The sequence below is a fragment of the Ranitomeya variabilis genome, chromosome 2, assembly GCF_051348905.1.
Source record: "Ranitomeya variabilis isolate aRanVar5 chromosome 2, aRanVar5.hap1, whole genome shotgun sequence".
NCBI classification, from domain to species: domain Eukaryota; kingdom Metazoa; phylum Chordata; class Amphibia; order Anura; family Dendrobatidae; genus Ranitomeya; species Ranitomeya variabilis.
The window spans coordinates 482,908,619-482,927,506 of record NC_135233.1 but is presented as its reverse complement, the minus strand read 5'-3'; the positions used below and the strand labels follow the sequence as shown (position 1 = coordinate 482,927,506).

The 18,888-nt window shown below is 44.0% G+C and overlaps 1 protein-coding gene across 1 annotated transcript in view; it reads left to right on the top strand.

Moving 5' to 3' along the window:
• Positions 1-18,888, top strand: part of LOC143806868 (mucin-2-like) — a 373,557-nt gene that overhangs the window by 76,692 nt on the left and 277,977 nt on the right. The window contains exon 4 of the mRNA XM_077287848.1: positions 17,336-17,450. Within this exon, the coding sequence (XP_077143963.1) occupies positions 17,336-17,450 (115 nt within the window). The remainder of the gene's footprint in view (positions 1-17,335; positions 17,451-18,888) is intronic.

Sequence of the window (18,888 nt, the reverse complement as noted above, 5' to 3'; positions counted from 1 at the left end):
ATGGCACTTTTTTTTTTTTTATAAATTTTCAATATTTTCAACACTTAAATAAAAAATAACCTATACATATTTGGTATCTGCTAGTGATGGGCAAGCATGCTTGCCACTGCTTCATATTCGATTCGAATACCAAGCAGTGCTGAGTATCGCATGGTGCTCGAGTGCACGGGTCTCTGAGCAGTACAGCCATGCAAAAAGTTATGGCTCTGAAAAGAAGAGGAGCAAAAAATGAAAATGCAAAAAATGGAAAATCTCAAGGTTGAGAAGGGGTTAAAGAGATCCCCTGATTTATTAAACAATATTTTTGAAAGGCGAGTCTTATTATAAAATAATAAAAAGTAAAGTGTCTGGCTCTATCTCCCATCAATTCAGCATAGGCCACAAAACATAGTCTCCTGCTGGCCAGGAAATGAAGAAGTTTCTATGATTACATAATTGCATAATAAGTGCATTTGTGTGTACATCAAATAACTATACTATTCATCTGACCACTGCAGCCAATCATTTACTTCAGCAATCAGGTGACTGATAAACATCATGAGATCATTTTCTAGACTGACAGAAACCATTAGAGTGGCCTGCTGTTATGATTCCAATGGCAGGGAATCTCAAAGATTACAGCAAGTCTGCAAACATAAGTACCAGCTCAATAGGGAAGTGGCAACTAGGCTGACCATATACCTGATCCTAGCACAAACACTAACAATAGCCGGGGAACGTGCCTACGTTGATCCTAGACTTCTCGCGCCAGCCGGAGAACTAACTAACCCTTTCAGGGAAAATAAGACCTCTCTTGCCTCCAGAGAAAAGACCCCAAAGAAATACAAGCCCCCAACAAATAATAACGGTGAGGTAAGAAGAAAAGACAAACGTAAGAATGAACTAGATTTTAGCAAAGAGAGGCCCACTGACTAATAGCAGAATATAGTAAGATGACTTATATGGTCAGCAAAAAACCCTGCAAAATATCCACGCTGAATATCCAAGAACCCCCAAACCGACTGACGGTGTGGGGGGAGAATATCAGCTTCCTAGAGCTTCCAGCGATATCAGGAATCACATATTGTACAAGCTGGACAAAAAATATGAACAATGCAAATGATCAAAAGTACGAAAGCAGGACTTAGCTTATCTAGCAAAGAACCAGGACCTGAAGACAGGAGCAAACAGAAGTGAACTGATTACAACGATGCCAGGCACTGGACTGAGAATCCAGGAAGATTAAATAGCAACACCCCAGGCCTAACGAAGCAGGTGAGTACCATCCTGGGAAAGGACAATCCAAGTGCCAAACCACTAGTGACCACAAGAGGGAGCCAAGAAGTATAGTTCACAACAGTACCCCCCCTTTAAGGAGGGGTCACCGAACCCTCACCAAGACCACCAGGGCGATCAGGATGAGCAGCGTGGAAGGCACGAACCAAATCGGCCGCATGAACATCCGAGGCGACCACTCAGGAATTATCCTCCTGACCATAGCCCTTCCATTTGACCAAATACTGAAGCCTCCGTCTAGAGAGACGAGAATCCAAGATCTTCTCCACCACGTACTCCAACTCGCCCTCAACCAACACCGGAGCAGGAGGCTCAACAGCAGGAACCACAGGCACAACGTACCACCGCAACAAAGACCTATGGAACACGTTGTGAATGGCAAACGACACAGGAAGATCCAAACGAAAAGAAACCAGGTTAAGAACTTCCAAAATTTTATAAGGACCAATAAAGCGAGGCTTAAACTTAGGAGAGGAAACCTTCAGAGGGACATACCGAGAAGACAACCAAACCAATTCCCCAACACGAAGTCGGGGGCCCACACCGCGGCGGCGGTTGGAAAAATGCTGAGCCTTGTCCTGTGACAACCTCAAGTTGTCCACCACATGATTCCAAATCCGCTGCAACCTATCCACCACAGAATCCACCCCAGGACAGTCAGAAGACTCAACATGACCTGAGGAGAAACTAGGATGAAAACCAGAGTTGCAGAATAATGGCGAAACCAAGGTAGCGGAACTAGCCCAATTATTAAGGGCAAACTCAGCCAATGGCAAGAAGGTCACCCAATCATCCTGGTCCGCAGAAACAAAACATCTCAAATAAGCCTCCAGTGTCTGATTAGTTCGCTCCGTTTGACCATTAGTCTGAGGATGGAAGGCAGATGAAAACGACAAATCAATGACCATTTTAGCACAAAAAGATCGCCAGAATCTGGACACAAACTGGGATCCTCTGTCGGACATGATATTCTCCGGAATGCCGTGCAAACGAACTACATTCTGAAAAAACAAAGGAACCAGATCGGAAGAGGAAGGCAACTTAGGCAAGGGTACCAAATGGACCATTGTCATGATCTCAATGGCAAGAGATCATAGCATAAGCATATATAGGAACTAGCTCTTGGAAGATGGGAACTGAGCTGACCATGAACTAAACCTAACGCACAACTAGCAGTGGCCGGGTAGCATGCCTACGTTGATTCTAGATGCCCAGCACCAGCCGGAGGACTAAATAATGCTAGCAGAGGAAAATATAAGTCCTAGCTCACCTCTAGAGAAATACCCCGAAAGGAGACAGAGGCCCCCCACATGTATTGGCGGTGAATAAAGATGAAATAACAAACGTAGTATGAAAATAGGTTTAGCAAATTTGAGGTCCACTTACTACATAGCAGAAGACAGAAAGGACACTTTCATGGTCAGCTGAAAACCCTATTAAAACACCATCCAGAAATTACTTTAAAACTCTGGCATTAACTCATAACACCAGAGTGGCAATTACTGTTCACAAGAGCTTTCCAGACACAGTAACGAAACTACAGCTGTGAACTGGAACAAAAATGCAAAAACAAACATGGACAAGAGTCCAACTTATCTAGTAGTTGTCTAGGAGCAGGAACAAGCACAGAGAGGCTTCTGATAACATTGTTGACCGGCAAGAAACTAACAGAGCAGCAAGGTTATATAGCGACTCCCACATCTTGATGGGAACAGGTGAACAGAGAAGATGAAAACACCAGTTCAATTCCACCAGTAGCCACCGGGGGAGCCCAGAATCCAAATTCACAACAGTACCCCCCCCTCAAGGAGGGGGCACCGAACCCTCCCCAGAACCACCAGGGCGATCAGGATGGGCCCTATGAAAGGCACGAACCAGATCAGAGGCATGAACATCAGATGCATTCACCCAAGAATTATCCTCCTGGCCGTATCCCTTCCACTTGACCAAATACTGGAGTCTCCGTCTGGAAACACGAGAGTCTAAGATTTTCTCCACAACGTACTCCAACTCACCCTCAACCAACACCGGAGCAGGAGGCTCAACGGAAGGCACAACCGGTACCTCATACCTGCGCAATAATGACCGATGAAAAACGTTATGAATAGAAAAGGATGCAGGGAGGTCCAAACGGAAGGAAACAGGGTTAAGAATCTCCAATATCTTATACGGGCCGATGAACCGATGCTTAAACTTAGGAGAAGAGACCCTCATAGGGACAAAACGAGAAGACAACCACACCAAATCCCCAACACAAAGCCGAGGACCAACACGACGGTGGCGGTTGGCAAAAAGCTGAGTCTTCTCCTGGGACAACCTCAAATTGTCCACCACCTGCCCCCAGATCTGATGCAATCTCTCCACCACAGCATCCACTCCAGGACAATCCGAAGATTCCACCTGACCAGAGGAAAATCGAGGATGAAACCCCGAATTACAGAAAAACGGGGACACCAAAGTGGCAGAGCTGGCCCGATTATTGAGAGCGAACTCTGCCAATGGCAAAAAAGCAACCCAATCATCCTGGTCAGCAGACACAAAACACCTCAGATATGTCTCCAGGGTCTGATTAGTCCGCTCGGTCTGGCCATTCGTCTGAGGATGGAAAGCGGACGAAAAAGATAAATCTATGCCCATCCTAGCACAGAATGCCCGCCAAAATCTAGACACGAATTGGGTCCCTCTGTCAGAAATGATATTCTCAGGAATACCATGCAAACGAACAACATTTTGAAAAAACAGAGGAACCAACTCGGAAGAAGAAGGCAACTTGGGCAGAGGAACCAAATGGACCATCTTAGAGAAACGGTCACACACCACCCAGATGACAGACATCTTCTGAGAAACAGGCAGATCTGAAATAAAATCCATCGAGATGTGCGTCCAAGGCCTCTTAGGAATAGGCAAGGGCAACAATAATCCACTAGCCCGAGAGCAACAAGGCTTGGCCCGAGCACAAACGTCACAAGACTGCACAAAGCCTCGCACATCTCGTGACAGGGAAGGCCACCAGAAGGACCTTGCCACCAAATCCCTGGTACCAAAAATGCCAGGATGACCTGCCAACGCAGAAGAATGAACCTCAGAGATGACTCTACTGGTCCAATCATCAGGAACAAACAGTTTATCAGGTGGGCAACGATCCGGTCTATCCGCCTGAAACTCCTGCAAGGCCCGCCGCAGGTCTGGAGAAACGGCTGACAATACCACTCCATCCTTAAGGATACCTGTGGGCTCAGAGTTACCAGGCGAGTCAGGCTCAAAACTCCTAGAAAGGGCATCCGCCTTAACATTCTTAGAACCCGGTAGGTATGACACCACAAAATTAAACCGAGAGAAAAATAATGACCAGCGCGCCTGTCTAGGATTCAGGCGCCTGGCGGTCTCAAGATAAATCAAGTTTTTGTGGTCAGTCAATACCACCACCTGATGTCTGGCCCCCTCAAGCCAATGACGCCACTCCTCAAAAGCCCACTTCATGGCCAAAAGCTCCCGATTCCCAACATCATAATTCCGCTCAGCGGGCGAAAATTTACGGGAAAAGAAGGCACAAGGCCTCATCACGGAGCAGTCAGAACTTTTCTGCGACAACACTGCCCCAGCTCCGATCTCAGAAGCGTCGACCTCAACCTGAAAAGGTAGAGCAACATCAGGCTGACGCAACACAGGGGCAGAGGAAAAACGGCGCTTAAGCTCCCGAAAGGCCTCCACAGCGTCAGGGGACCAATCAGCAACATCAGCACCCTTCTTAGTCAAATCGGTCAATGGCTTAGCAATATCCGAAAAACCAGCAATAAATCGACGATAAAAGTTAGCAAAGCCCAAAAATTTCTGAAGACTCTTAAGAGAAGAGGGCTGCGTCCAATCACAAATAGCTTGAACCTTGACAGGATCCATTTCAATGGAAGAGGGAGAAAAAATATATCCCAAAAAGGAAATCCTCTGTACCCCAAAAACACACTTAGAACCCTTCACACACAAAGAATTAGACCGCAAAACCTGGAAAACCCTCCTGACTTGCTGGACATGAGAGTCCCAGTCATCCGAAAAAATCAGAATATCATCCAGATACACAATCATAAATTTATCCAAATACTCGCGAAAAATATCATGCATAAAGGACTGGAAAACTGACGGAGCATTTGAAAGACCAAAAGGCATCACTAAATACTCAAAGTGGCCCTCGGGCGTATTAAATGCGGTTTTCCACTCATCCCCCTGCCTGATTCGCACCAAATTATACGCCCCACGAAGGTCAATCTTAGAGAACCACTTGGCCCCCTTTATGCGAGCAAACAAATCAGTCAGCAACGGCAATGGGTATTGATATTTTACAGTGATTTTATTCAAAAGCCGATAATCGATACATGGTCTCAAAGAGCCGTCTTTTTTTGACACAAAGAAAAAACCGGCTCCTAAGGGAGATGACGATGGACGAATATGTCCCTTTTCCAAGGACTCCTTTATATATTCTCGCATAGCAGCATGTTCAGACACAGACAGATTAAATAAACGACCCTTTGGGTATTTACTACCCGGGATTAAATCTATGGCACAATCGCACTCTCGGTGCGGAGGTAATGAACCAAGCTTGGATTCTTCAAAGACGTCACGATAGTCAGACAGGAACTCAGGAATTTCAGAGGGAATAGATGATGAAATGGAAACCACAGGTACATCCCCATGAGCCCCCTTACATCCCCAGCTCAACACAGACATAGCTCTCCAGTCGAGGACTGGGTTGTGAGATTGCAGCCAAGGCAATCCTAGCACCAAATCATCATGTAGATTATACAGCACCAGAAAGCGAATAATCTCCTGGTGATCCGGATTAATACGCATAGTTACTTGTGTCCAGTATTGTGGTTTATTATTAGCCAATGGGGTGGAGTCAATCCCCTTCAGAGGAATAAGAGTCTCCAAAGGCTCTAAATCATACCCACAGCGTTTGGCAAAGGACCAATCCATAAGACTCAAAGCGGCGCCAGAGTCGACATAGGCGTCCGTGGTAATAGATGACAAAGAGCAAATCAGGGTCACAGACAGAATAAACTTAGACGGTAAGGTGCAAATGGAAACAGATTTATCAAGCTTTTTAGTGCGCTTAGAGCATGCTGATATTACATGAGTAGAATCACCACAATAGAAACACAACCCATTTTTCCGTCTAAAATTCTGCCGCTCGCTTCGGGACAGAATTCTATCACACTGCATACTCTCTGGCGACTTCTCAGTGGACACCGCCAGATGGTGCACTGGTTTGCGCTCCCGCAAACGCCTATCGATCTGAATAGCCATTGTCATGGACTCATTCAGACCCGCAGGCACAGGGAACCCCACCATAACATCCTTAATGGCATCAGAGAGACCCTCTCTGAAAGTCGCCGCCAGGGCGCACTCATTCCACTGAGTAAGCACAGACCATTTACGGAATCTTTGACAGTAAATTTCCGCTTCATCTTGCCCCTGAGATAGGGACATCAAAGTTTTTTCTGCCTGAAGCTCCAAATGAGGTTCGTCATAAAGCAACCCCAAGGCCAGAAAAAACGCATCCACATTGAGCAACGCAGGATCCCCTGGTGTCAATGAAAAAGCCCAGTCTTGAGGGTCGCCCCGGAGCAAGGAAATCACAATCCTGACCTGCTGTGCAGGGTCTCCAGCAGAGCGAAATTTCAGGGACAAAAATAATTTGCAATTATTTCGAAAATTCTGAAACCCAGATCTATTCCCCGAGAAAAATTCCGGCAAAGGAATTCTCGGCTCAGATACAGGTGCATGAAAAACAAAGTCTTGCAAATTTTGTACCTTCGTGGCGAGATTATTCAAACCTGCAGTTACACTCTGAAGATCCATTACAAACAGGTGGACACAGAGCCATTCAAAGATTAGGAAAAAAAAAAAAAAAAAAAAAAATTTCTCAGCAGACTTCTTATTTCTCTCCTTTCTCAGCCAAGGAATTTAACCCTTTAGTGGGCCGGTCAAACTGTCATGATCTCAATGGCAAGAGATCATAGCATAAGCATATATAGGAACTAGCTCTTGGAAGATGGGAACTGAGCTGACCATGAACTAAACCTAACGCACAACTAGCAGTGGCCGGGTAGCATGCCTACGTTGATTCTAGATGCCCAGCACCAGCCGGAGGACTAAATAATGCTAGCAGAGGAAAATATAAGTCCTAGCTCACCTCTAGAGAAATACCCCGAAAGGAGACAGAGGCCCCCCACATGTATTGGCGGTGAATAAAGATGAAATAACAAACGTAGTATGAAAATAGGTTTAGCAAATTTGAGGTCCACTTACTACATAGCAGAAGACAGAAAGGACACTTTCATGGTCAGCTGAAAACCCTATTAAAACACCATCCAGAAATTACTTTAAAACTCTGGCATTAACTCATAACACCAGAGTGGCAATTACTGTTCACAAGAGCTTTCCAGACACAGTAACGAAACTACAGCTGTGAACTGGAACAAAAATGCAAAAACAAACATGGACAAGAGTCCAACTTATCTAGTAGTTGTCTAGGAGCAGGAACAAGCACAGAGAGGCTTCTGATAACATTGTTGACCGGCAAGAAACTAACAGAGCAGCAAGGTTATATAGCGACTCCCACATCTTGATGGGAACAGGTGAACAGAGAAGATGAAAACACCAGTTCAATTCCACCAGTAGCCACCGGGGGAGCCCAGAATCCAAATTCACAACAGACCATCTTGGAAAAACGATCACACACCACCCAGATGACAGACATTCCTTGAGACACCGGAAGATCAGAAATGAAATCCATGGAAATGTGTGTCCAAGGCCTCTTCGGGACGGGCAAGGGCAAAAGCAACCCGCTAGCACGAGAACAACAAGGCTTAGCCCGAGCACAAGTCCCACAGGACTGCACAAATGACCGCACATCCCGTGACAAGGAAGGCCACCAAAAGGACCTAGCCACCAAATCTCGGGTGCCAAAAATTCCCGGATGTCCTGCCAACACCGAGGAATGAACCTCGGAAATTACTCTGCTGGTCCATTTATCAGGAACAAACAGTCTGTCGGGTGGACACGAGTCAGGTCCACCAGCCTGAAATCTCTGCAACACACGCCGCAAATCAGGAGATATGGCCGACACGATTACTCCCTCTTTAAGAATACCAGCTGGCTCCGAGACTCCAGGAGAGTCAGGCACAAAGCTCCTAGAGAGAGCATCAGCCTTAACATTCTTTGAACCAGGCAGGTACGAGACCACAAAGTCAAAACGAGAGAAAAACAATGACCAACGAGCCTGTCTAGGATTCAGGCGCTTAGCAGACTTGAGATACATCAGATTTTTGTGATCAGTCAAGACCACCACACGATGCTTAGCACCCTCGAGCCAATGACGCCACTCCTCAAATGCCCAATTCATGGCCAACAACTCCCGATTACCAACATCATAGTTCCGCTCAGCAGGCGAAAACTTCCTAGAGAAAAAGGCACATGGTCTCATCACAGAACAACCAGAGCCTCTCTGCGACAAAACGGCCCCAGCACCGATCTCAGAAGCATCCACTTCAACCTGAAAGGGAAGTGAGACATCAGGCTGGCACAAAACAGGCGCCGAAGTAAACCGGCGCTTCATCTCCTGGAAGGCCTCCACGGCCGCAGGAGCCCAATTAGCCACATCAGAACCTTTCTTGGTCATATCCGTCAAAGGTTTAACGACGCTAGAAAAATTAGCGATAAAGCGACGGTAGAAATTAGCAAACCCCAAGAACTTCTGAAGACTCTTAACAGACGTGGGTTGAGTCCAATCATGAATAGCTCGGACCTTGACTGGGTCCATCTCCACAGCAGAAGGGGAGAAAATAAACCCCAAAAAGGAAACCTTCTGCACTCCAAAGAGACACTTTGAGCCCTTCACAAACAAAGCATTATCACGCAAAACCTGAAACACCATCCTGACCTGCTTTACATGAGAATCCCAATCATCCGAGAAAACAAGAATATCATCCAGATACACAATCAAAAATTTATCCAGAAACTTCCGGAAGATATCATGCATAAAGGACTGAAACACTGAAGGGGCATTAGAGAGCCCAAATGGCATCACCAAGTATTCAAAATGACCTTCGGGCATATTGAATGCAGTTTTCCATTCATCTCCCTGCCTAATGCGCACAAGGTTGTACGCACCACGAAGATCTATCTTGGTGAACCACTTGGCACCCTTAATCTGAGCAAACAAGTCTGACAATAGTGGCAAAGGATACTGAAACTTAACAGTGATTTTATTCAGAAGCCGATAGTCTATACAAGGTCTCAAAGACCCGTCTTTCTTGGCCACAAAAAAGAATCCCGCACCAAGAGGGGAAGAGGATGGACGAATACGCCCCTTCTCCAAAGACTCCTTGACATAAGAACGCATTGCGGCATGCTCGGGTACAGACAAATTAAATAATCATCCCTTAGGAAATTTACTGCCAGGAATCAAATCTATAGCGCAGTCACAGTCCCTATGAGGAGGAAGAGCACTGGACCTGGACTCACTAAATACATCCTGATAGTCACACAAATACTCAGGAACTTCTGAAGGAGTAGAAGTAGCAATAGACACCGGCGGAGAATCGCAATGAATTCCCTGACAACCCCAACTTGACACAGACATAGCTTTCCAATCCAAAACAGGATTATGGGTCTGTAACCATGGCAGACCCAAAACGACCAAATCATTCATTTTATGCAGAACAAGAAAACGAATCACCTCCCGATGTTCAGGAATCATGCATATGGTCACTTGTGTCCAATACTGCGGTTTATTTTCCGCCAGTGGCGTAGCATCAATTCCTATGAGAGGAATTGGAACTTTTAAAGGCCTCAGGACAAAACCGCAGCGCTTGGCAAAGGACAAGTCCATAAGACTCAGGGCAGCACCTGAATCCACAAATGCCATAACAGGGTAGGAAGACAATGAACAAATTAAAGTCACAGACAAAATAAATTTAGGCTGCAAATTACCAATGGCGACAGGACTGACAACCTTGGTTAGGCGTTTAGAGCATGCTGATATAACATGTGTAGGATCACCACAGTAAATACACAGCCCATTCTGACGTCTATGATTTTGTCGTTCGGTTCTAGTCAGGATTCTATCACATTGCATTGAGAGAGGTGTCTGTTCAGACAACACCGCCAGAGGTTTAGCGGATTTGCGCTCCCGCAAACGCCAATCAATCTGAATAGCCAGCGCCATAGAATCATTCAGACTTGTAGGAATTGTAAAACCCACCATCACATTCTTAATGGCTTCAGAAAGGCCATTTCTGAAATTTGCGGCCAGAGCACATTCATTCCATCGAGTAAGCATGGACCATTTCCGAAATTTTTGGCAGTACACCTCAGCTTCATCCTGGCCCTGAGAGATGGCCAGTAGAGCTTTTTCTGCCTGAATTTCAAGATTAGGCTCCTCATAAAGCAATCCGAGCGCCAGAAAAAACGCATCAACATCCGCCAATGCCGGATCTCCTGGCGCTAACGAGAAAGCCCAATCCTGAGGGTCGCCACGCAAGAAGGAGATAACCATTTTAACTTGCTGAGCTGAATCTCCAGACGAACGAGGTCTCAAAGATAGAAACAATTTACAATTATTCCTAAAATTCCTAAATTTAAATCGATCTCCAGAGAACAGCTCAGGAATGGGTATCTTAGGCTCTGACATAGGACTGCTAACAACAAAATCCTGAATGCCCTGCACACGTGCAGCAAGCTGACCCACACTAGTAATCAAGGTCTGAACATTCATGTCTGCAGCAAAGCTTCAAGCCACTCAGAGATAAAGGGGAAGAAGAAAAAAAAAAAAAAAAAACTCAGAACTTCTTTTCTTTTAATCCCACTTCAGCAATGCATTAACTATTTATGGCCTGGCATACTGTTATGATTCCAATAGCAGGGAATCTCAAAGATTACAGCAAGTCTGCAAACATAAGTACCAGCTCAATAGGGAAGTGGCAACTAGGCTGACCATATACCTGATCCTAGCACAAACACTAACAATAGCCGGGGAACGTGCCTACGTTGATCCTAGATGTCTCGCGCCAGCCGGAGAACTAACTAACCCTATCAGGGAAAATAAGACCTCTCTTGCCTCCAGAGAAAAGACCCCAAAGTAATACAAGCCCCCAACAAATAATAACGGTGAGGTAAGAAGAAAAGACAAACGTAAGAATGAACTAGATTTTAGCAAAGAGAGGCCCACTGACTAATAGCAGAATATAGTAAGATGACTTATATGGTCAGCAAAAAACCCTGCAAAATATCCACGCTGAATATCCAAGAACCCCCAAACCGACTGACGGTGTGGGGGGAGAATATCAGCCCCCTAGAGCTTCCAGCGATATCAGGAATCACATATTGTACAAGCTGGACAAAAAATATGAACAATGCAAATGATCAAAAGTACGAAAGCAGGACTTAGCTTATCTAGCAAAGAACCAGGACCTGAAGACAGGAGCAAACAGAAGTGAACTGATTACAACGATGCCAGGCACTGGACTGAGAATCCAGGAAGATTAAATAGCAACACCCCAGGCCTAACGAAGCAGGTGAGTACCAACCTGGGAAAGGACAATCCAAGTGCCAAACCACTAGTGACCACAAGAGGGAGCCAAGAAGTATAGTTCACAACAGCCTGCACCAAGTAAAGGGGGTTAGAGAAAGTGTACATTCCTTTGATTTTATTATTTTATAACATTCCCTGCCTTTAAATTTTGTTTAGGAAGTTTGACAACCCCTTAAACTTTAATTCAGCTAAAGCAGCATTCTCAAGTTATTAAATAGCTTTAATTAGACAGCATGAAAATAAACTAGTTTTCAACTGACCTATTTTTTCTATCTGCTGTCATTCTCCCACTTCTTTTATAATGTACAGCTGGTTTCCAAGGAGCTTGACGATCAAGTTATTCTTGGCCAAGTGTGCACTGTAGTGACATTCCAGGAGAGAAGTTAACTCCTTAAATAGCACTCAATTCTCTCCTGCTCATTGATTCCAGCTCTGTCCTACCCCTATTGAGCTGCACCGTGCTGTGGTGAATATCTGTCTAGGCCAGAGTCACACTTGCGAGTTCAATGAGAGAAACTCACGCGAGTCTCTCGCATCAAGTCCTGGCACTGCCGCCGGCACTTGGGACCAGAGCTTGCGGCTGTATGTATTTCCATGCAGCCGCATGCTCCGGTCCCGAGTGTTGGCGGCATTGCCGGGACTTGATGCAAGTTTCTCGCATTGAACTCACAAGTGTGACCCCGACCTTACACAGAAGGCATGGCCTCAGGTACTATTCCATTCTATCTAGCCATTTAAAAGTTTCTTACAAACCCTTCCTTGTCCACTTGTTGGCTAATCCCTATAGACATTGGTAATGTATTTTCTAAGATATAGACAGTGACAGGGTTTGGTTGCTAGTTGATCTGGGCTGTTCATCACCTATTTAAGAATGTCTCTCATCTATGGTTTACCACTTCTCTAATGCTAATATGGATGAAGGACTAAATAACTAGCTATCAGGTTCATACCTTGTATACAGATTCTTTTGTGTACCTCTGTACTAACATATATGTGTACACTCTATTACATCTCCTTTGTTTAGACTTTTAATTCATGAGTCTTAGAGGGCAGATTTCTCCTTTTAGCCCAGCTGTTTTTGTGTCTCTATGTCTCTTTTCAAGTCGTACACTTTTTTTATACTATTTGTAAGTTTGTTATGACACTGCTCAAAAAAATAAAGGGAACTGTCATGATCCGTTCCAGGGTTTATTAGTGTCTGCCCTTTTTTGGATGGATCATGTCAAGGGTTAACCTTGCTCTGCCTCATTCTGGGTTCAGGTTGGCTATTTAGCTCCCATGAATCTTGCTGGCAGTGTCAGCTATAGTTCTGTCTTCAGCTTGTGAACCTGACTCTGGAAGCTCTTGGTTTGTCCTGCTGTGAACCCTGACTTGTCCTGTGTCTGTTATCTCCCTCTGTCTGCCCTTTCCCTGCGTTTGTCTGTTCTGCTTGATTCTCTGATTCTGACCTCCTGGCTTGGCTATTGACTCTGTTTTGATTTGTCCCTATTGTACTGTATTTTGCTCATCCTGGTTTACTGATCTCTTGCTACGTCCTGACTATCCTTTCTGTTTAAACCCTTTTTGTACTGACGTGTTATCTTGTGCCCTGACTCGGCTTGTTCTGACTACTCTCTTGCCACTAGGTGGCATCTGTTCAGCTGCTCAGGTGTGCAGTCTCGCTTCCCTATAAAGCTCCCCCTGGTGTAGGTTGTGCTGTACTGCACTGCAGCTGTGTGACAGGAACACTAAAATTCCACATCCTAGATATCACTGAATGAAATATTTCAGTTGTAAATGTTTATTCATTACATAGTGGAATGTGTTGAGAACAATAAAACCTAAAAATTATCAACATAAATCACAACTAATATCCCACGGAGGTCTGGAGTTGGAATGATGCTCAACATGAAAGTGGAAAATGAAGGTACAGGCTGATCCAACGTCAGTGGAAATGCCTCAAGACAAGGAAATGATGCTCAGTAGTGTGTGTGGCCTCCACGTGCCTTTATGACCTCCCTACAATGCCTGAGAGTGCTCCTGATGAGGCGGCAGATGGTCTCCTGAGGGATCTCCTCCCAGACCTGGACTAAAGCATCCACCAACTCCTGGACAGTCTGTGGTGCAACATGACGTTGGTGGATGGTGTGAGACATGATGTCCCAGATGTGTTCACTTGGATTCAGGTCTGTTGACTGGGCGGGCCAGTCCTTAGCTTCAATGCCTTCATCTTGCAGGAACTGCTGACACACTCCAGCCACGTGAGGTCTGGCATTGTCCTGTATTAGGAGGAACCCAGGGCCAACCGCACCAGCATATGGTCTCACAAGGGGTCTGAGGATCTCATCTCAGTTCCTAATGGCAGTTAGGCTACCTCTGGCAAGCACATGGAGGGCTCTGCAACCCTCCAAAGAAATGCCACCCCACACCTTTACTGATTCACTGCCAAACCGGTCATGCTGAAGGATGTTGCAGTCAGCAGATCAGTCTCCACGGTGTCTCCAGACTCTGTCATGTCTGTCACATGTGCTCAGTGTGAACCTGCTTTCATCTGTGAAGAGCACAGGGCGCCAATGGCAAATTTGCCAGTCCTGTTCTGTGGCAAATGCCAAGCGTCCTGCACGGTGTTGGGCTGTGAACACAACCCCCATTGGTGCATGTCGGGCACTCAGAACATCCTCATGGAGTCAGTTTCTAACTGTTTGTGCTGACACATGAACATTTGTGGAATGCTGGATGTCATTTTGCAGGGCTCTGGCAGTGCTCCTCCTGTTCCTCCTTGGTCAAAGGCTGAAGTAGCAGTCCCGCTGCTGGGTTGTTGCCCTCCTACAGCCCCTTCCACGTCTCCTGGTGTACTGGCCTGTCTCCTGGTAGTGCCTAGAGTCTCTGGACACTACGCTGACAGACACAGCAAACCTTCTTGCCACAGCTCATATTGATGTGCCATCCTTGATGAGCTGCACTATCTGAGCCACTTGTGTGGGTTGTAGAGTCTGTCTCATGCTACCACGAGTGTGAAAGCACAACCAACATTCAAAAGTGACCAAAACATCAGCCAGAAAGCATTGGTACTGAGATGTGGTCTGTGGTCCCCACCTGCAGAACCACTCCTTTATTGAGTGTGTCTTGATAATTGCCAATGATTTCCATCTGTTGTCTATTCCATTTGCACAACAGCATGTGAAATTGATTGTCAAACAGTGTTGCTTCCTAAGTGGACACTTTGATTTCACAGAAGCTTGATTTACTTGGAGTTATATTCTGTTGTTTAAGTGTTCCCTTTATTTTTTTGAGCAGTGTATATTATTAAAGTATTCTACTCTACAAATCAGTTATTCTGCTTCTTCTGATTTTTCCACACAACTACACTTTCTTAATATTTTAATACGGCACTACAGTTGGTGATGTCAAGGATGTATGGAAGACCCTGCTTTTATTTTTGGCAGGTTTTGCACTGTGTGCAGAGCTTTTAAGAATGTAGCAGTACCACAACTACACTTTGTTCAGAATATTTTAATGAGGCACTACAGTTGGTGCCTTCAAGGGTGTATGGATGACACTGCTTGTAATTTTTGGCTGGCTTTGAAATTAATGCATTGCTTTTATGAGTCTAGGAGTTCCACTACATGACAATTTGAACATAATGTGTATGAGGCCCTCCTTTATGTCTAATACAGTGTGTACCTGAGTTCCTCTTAAATCTAATTTTTGGCAGTTCTTGCTTCCTTCATAAATTACACTGAAATTTCAGTCTTTTTAATACAACAAAGAACAAAAAATAATAAAAAATACATTTTGGTTAACTTAAATTATTGTAATTTTAAAATCACTTTTAAATGTTGCTTTATATACAGTACAATCACTACACAGGAAATAATCTTTCTTAACATTTTTTTTCCTGTAAACTCCAATTTCTTGCTAATTTTTAATGTTTTATTGTCAGTCCTCAAAGTGAATTAAATGTGTTACATCATTGTTCTGAGCAGCGATCTGGGAGTCACATATGCTTTCAAGGGTCTTCCCCATGCTGTTCTCCTTCCATTCAGCACTTTTACCATCCATTTCAACATTTTCACTGTCCCCAAGACCTCCTTGTGGGGTCTGTCAGAAAAATGCTTGGTTTTCCCATTGATTCCCATTATACTGTACTCGTTACTCGAAACGAGACTCCGAGCATTAGGAACTGCTCTGTTCGAGTAATGAGCATCCAAGCATTTTACTGCTTGTTCATCCCTATGATTCATCCAAGATTAAGCCAGTTATAATCCTCAAAAGCATAAACTGGGCCCTCTTCTTTTTAACATATTTATTAATGACCTTGTAGGGGGCATTCAGAGTAGAATTTCAATATTTGCAGATGACACTAAACTCTGCAGGATAATCAAAACAGGGGAGGACAATTTTATATTACAGGATGATTTATGTAAACTAGAAGCTTGGGCTGATAAATGGCAAATTAGCTTTAATGGGGATAAATGTAAGGTCATGCACTTGGGTAGAGGTAATAAGATGTATAACTATGTGCTTAATTCTAAAACTCTGGGCAAAACCGTCAATGAAAAAGACCTGGGTGTATGGGTGGATGACAAACTCACATTCAGTGGCCAGTGTCAGGCAGCTGCTACAAAGGCAAATAAAATAATGGGATGTATTAAAAGAGGCATAGATGCTCATGAGGAGAACATAATTTTACCTCTATACAAGTCACTAGTTCGACCACACTTAGAATACTGTGCACAGTTCTGGTCTCCGGTGTATAAGAAAGACATAGCTGAACTAGAGCGGGTGCAGAGAAGAGCGACCAAGGTTATTAGAGGACTGGGGGGTCTGCAATACCAAGATAGGTTATTACACTTGGGGCTGTTTAGTTTGGAAAAATGAAGACTAAGGGGTGGTCTTATTTTAATATATAAATATATGAGGGGACAGTACAAAGACCTTTCTGATGATCTTTTTAATCATAGACCTGAGACGGGGACAAGGGGGCATCCTCTACGTCTGGAGGAAAGAAGGTTTAAGCATAATAACAGATGCGGATTCTTTACTGTAAGAGCAGTGAGACTCTCTGCCGTATGATGTTGTAATGAGTGATTCGTTACTTAAATTTAAGAGGGGACTAGATGCCTTTCTTGAAAAGTATAATGTTACAGGGTATATACACTAGATTCCTTGATATGGCGTTGATCCAGGGAACTAGTCTGATTGCCGTAGGTGGAGTCGGGAAGGATTTTTTTTCCCCAATGTGGAGCTTACTCTTTGCCACATGGTTTTTTTTTGCCTTCCTCTGGATCAACATGTTAGGGCATGTTAGGTTAGGCTATTGGTTGAACTAGATGGACTTAAAGTCTTCCTTCAACCTTAATAACTACAGTATGTAACTATGTAAATGCTTATGAAATGATTTTTAAGATGTTCTAAGAGTAGAATGTAGAATAGTTAGTGGGCATATCCTGTATTGATGAAGATTGTTAATTTGCTTTATTTATTTTGCAGCCTAGAACTTCCATACAATAAAAATGGTATCCTAATAGACAAAGTTGATAATATGCTTCACATCAGTGCAAAATTTATTTTGGAACTTACTTGGGAGGGAAGTAACAATATTCATGTAAGTATATAGGCTAAGGTATGATGAAAAATATACCATATATGACATACACAAAGTACTGTTCTTTTAGACAAAACAATTGAACAACTCAACATTCACATTGCTGTTTGGTAATAAGTAAGGAGACATACTGCTCATGTTCTCCCTTGAAGAAATAATGTAAGTATAATATTATGTGATATGTAATGAAAATTGTGATTTGTGTTAAAGGTGTTAGCACTATTGGTTATGTGAGTAGTTAATGTTTGGGACTAGCCCAGAGTGGGATGGTATAAGTTGAAGGGAAAATGACAATTTCCTGGTAGGAGGGAAGATAGGAGTGCATAGAGAGAGGATCTAAGGTCCATTGTGAGGACTGCTACATCCTGGTGTGTCCCTAAACTAAGAGGAGACCAAAGAAAAGAGATAGTGAGATCCAGAGCAGAAGTGACTAAGAGACAGAGTGATCTACTGGAGACGAATACAGGGAGAGGATGCTTAGCAGAAAGGCCCAGAGATTATAATTTTTGAAAGAAATGAACCTAAACAGGACTGAGTACATGAAACGAGAAGAAAGTCCCAGGTGGGAGTTCCAGAGCATCAGCATTAAAGAAGATAAGCATTAAAGAGGATAAGTACCAACCATACTGGCACTCTAAGAACTAAGAAGATGTCTTGTAAAGGACTTTTGTTAAACAGGACTGTCAAGTTGAGTTGTTGTGATGTAGTGAGAAACAGTAAATACAGAGGACAAGTAAAGAGAGTAAAAAGGAAAGGTGACAATAAAGAAAAGGAGAAAGGAAGCTGTGGAAAATGCATCCAGTTGAAAAGGAAACATTCATAAGACTGTGTACCCACTATCTCATGTATATATTACTTACTAGTGATGAGCAAATACACTCATTACTCGAGATTTCTCGAGCATGCTCGGGTCCTTCGAGTATTTTTTAGTGTTCGGAGATTTAGTTTTTCTTGCCGCAGCTGAATGATTTACATTTGTTAGCCAGCTTAAGTACATGTGGGTTTTGCCTGGTTGCTAGGGAACCCCCACATGTACTTATGCTGGCTAACAGATGTAAATCATTCAGCTGCGGCAAGAAAAACTAAATCTCCGAGCACTAAAAAATACTTGGAGGACCCCCGAGCGTGCTCAAGAAATCTCGAGTAACGAGTATATTCGCTCATCACTATTACTTACCAATATTTTGTTCAGTAGAAAGTTTATTTTCAAACAGCGGTCCTGGCCAACCAGCAACATCGGTTACATGCACAGGCATAGTGCCCTCAGAGCACAAATGCCCACACCCAGGCAGGATCACAACTTCATGTAAAGTGCTGGCGCAACATCTGTAATGTACCTCACCCACAACTAAACAAGATTTGTATAAAAATGTGTTAAAGAGTGCAAAAAACACAAAAGGACAGAAAAAAAAGCAAGCAGCAAAAGATTGAGACAATG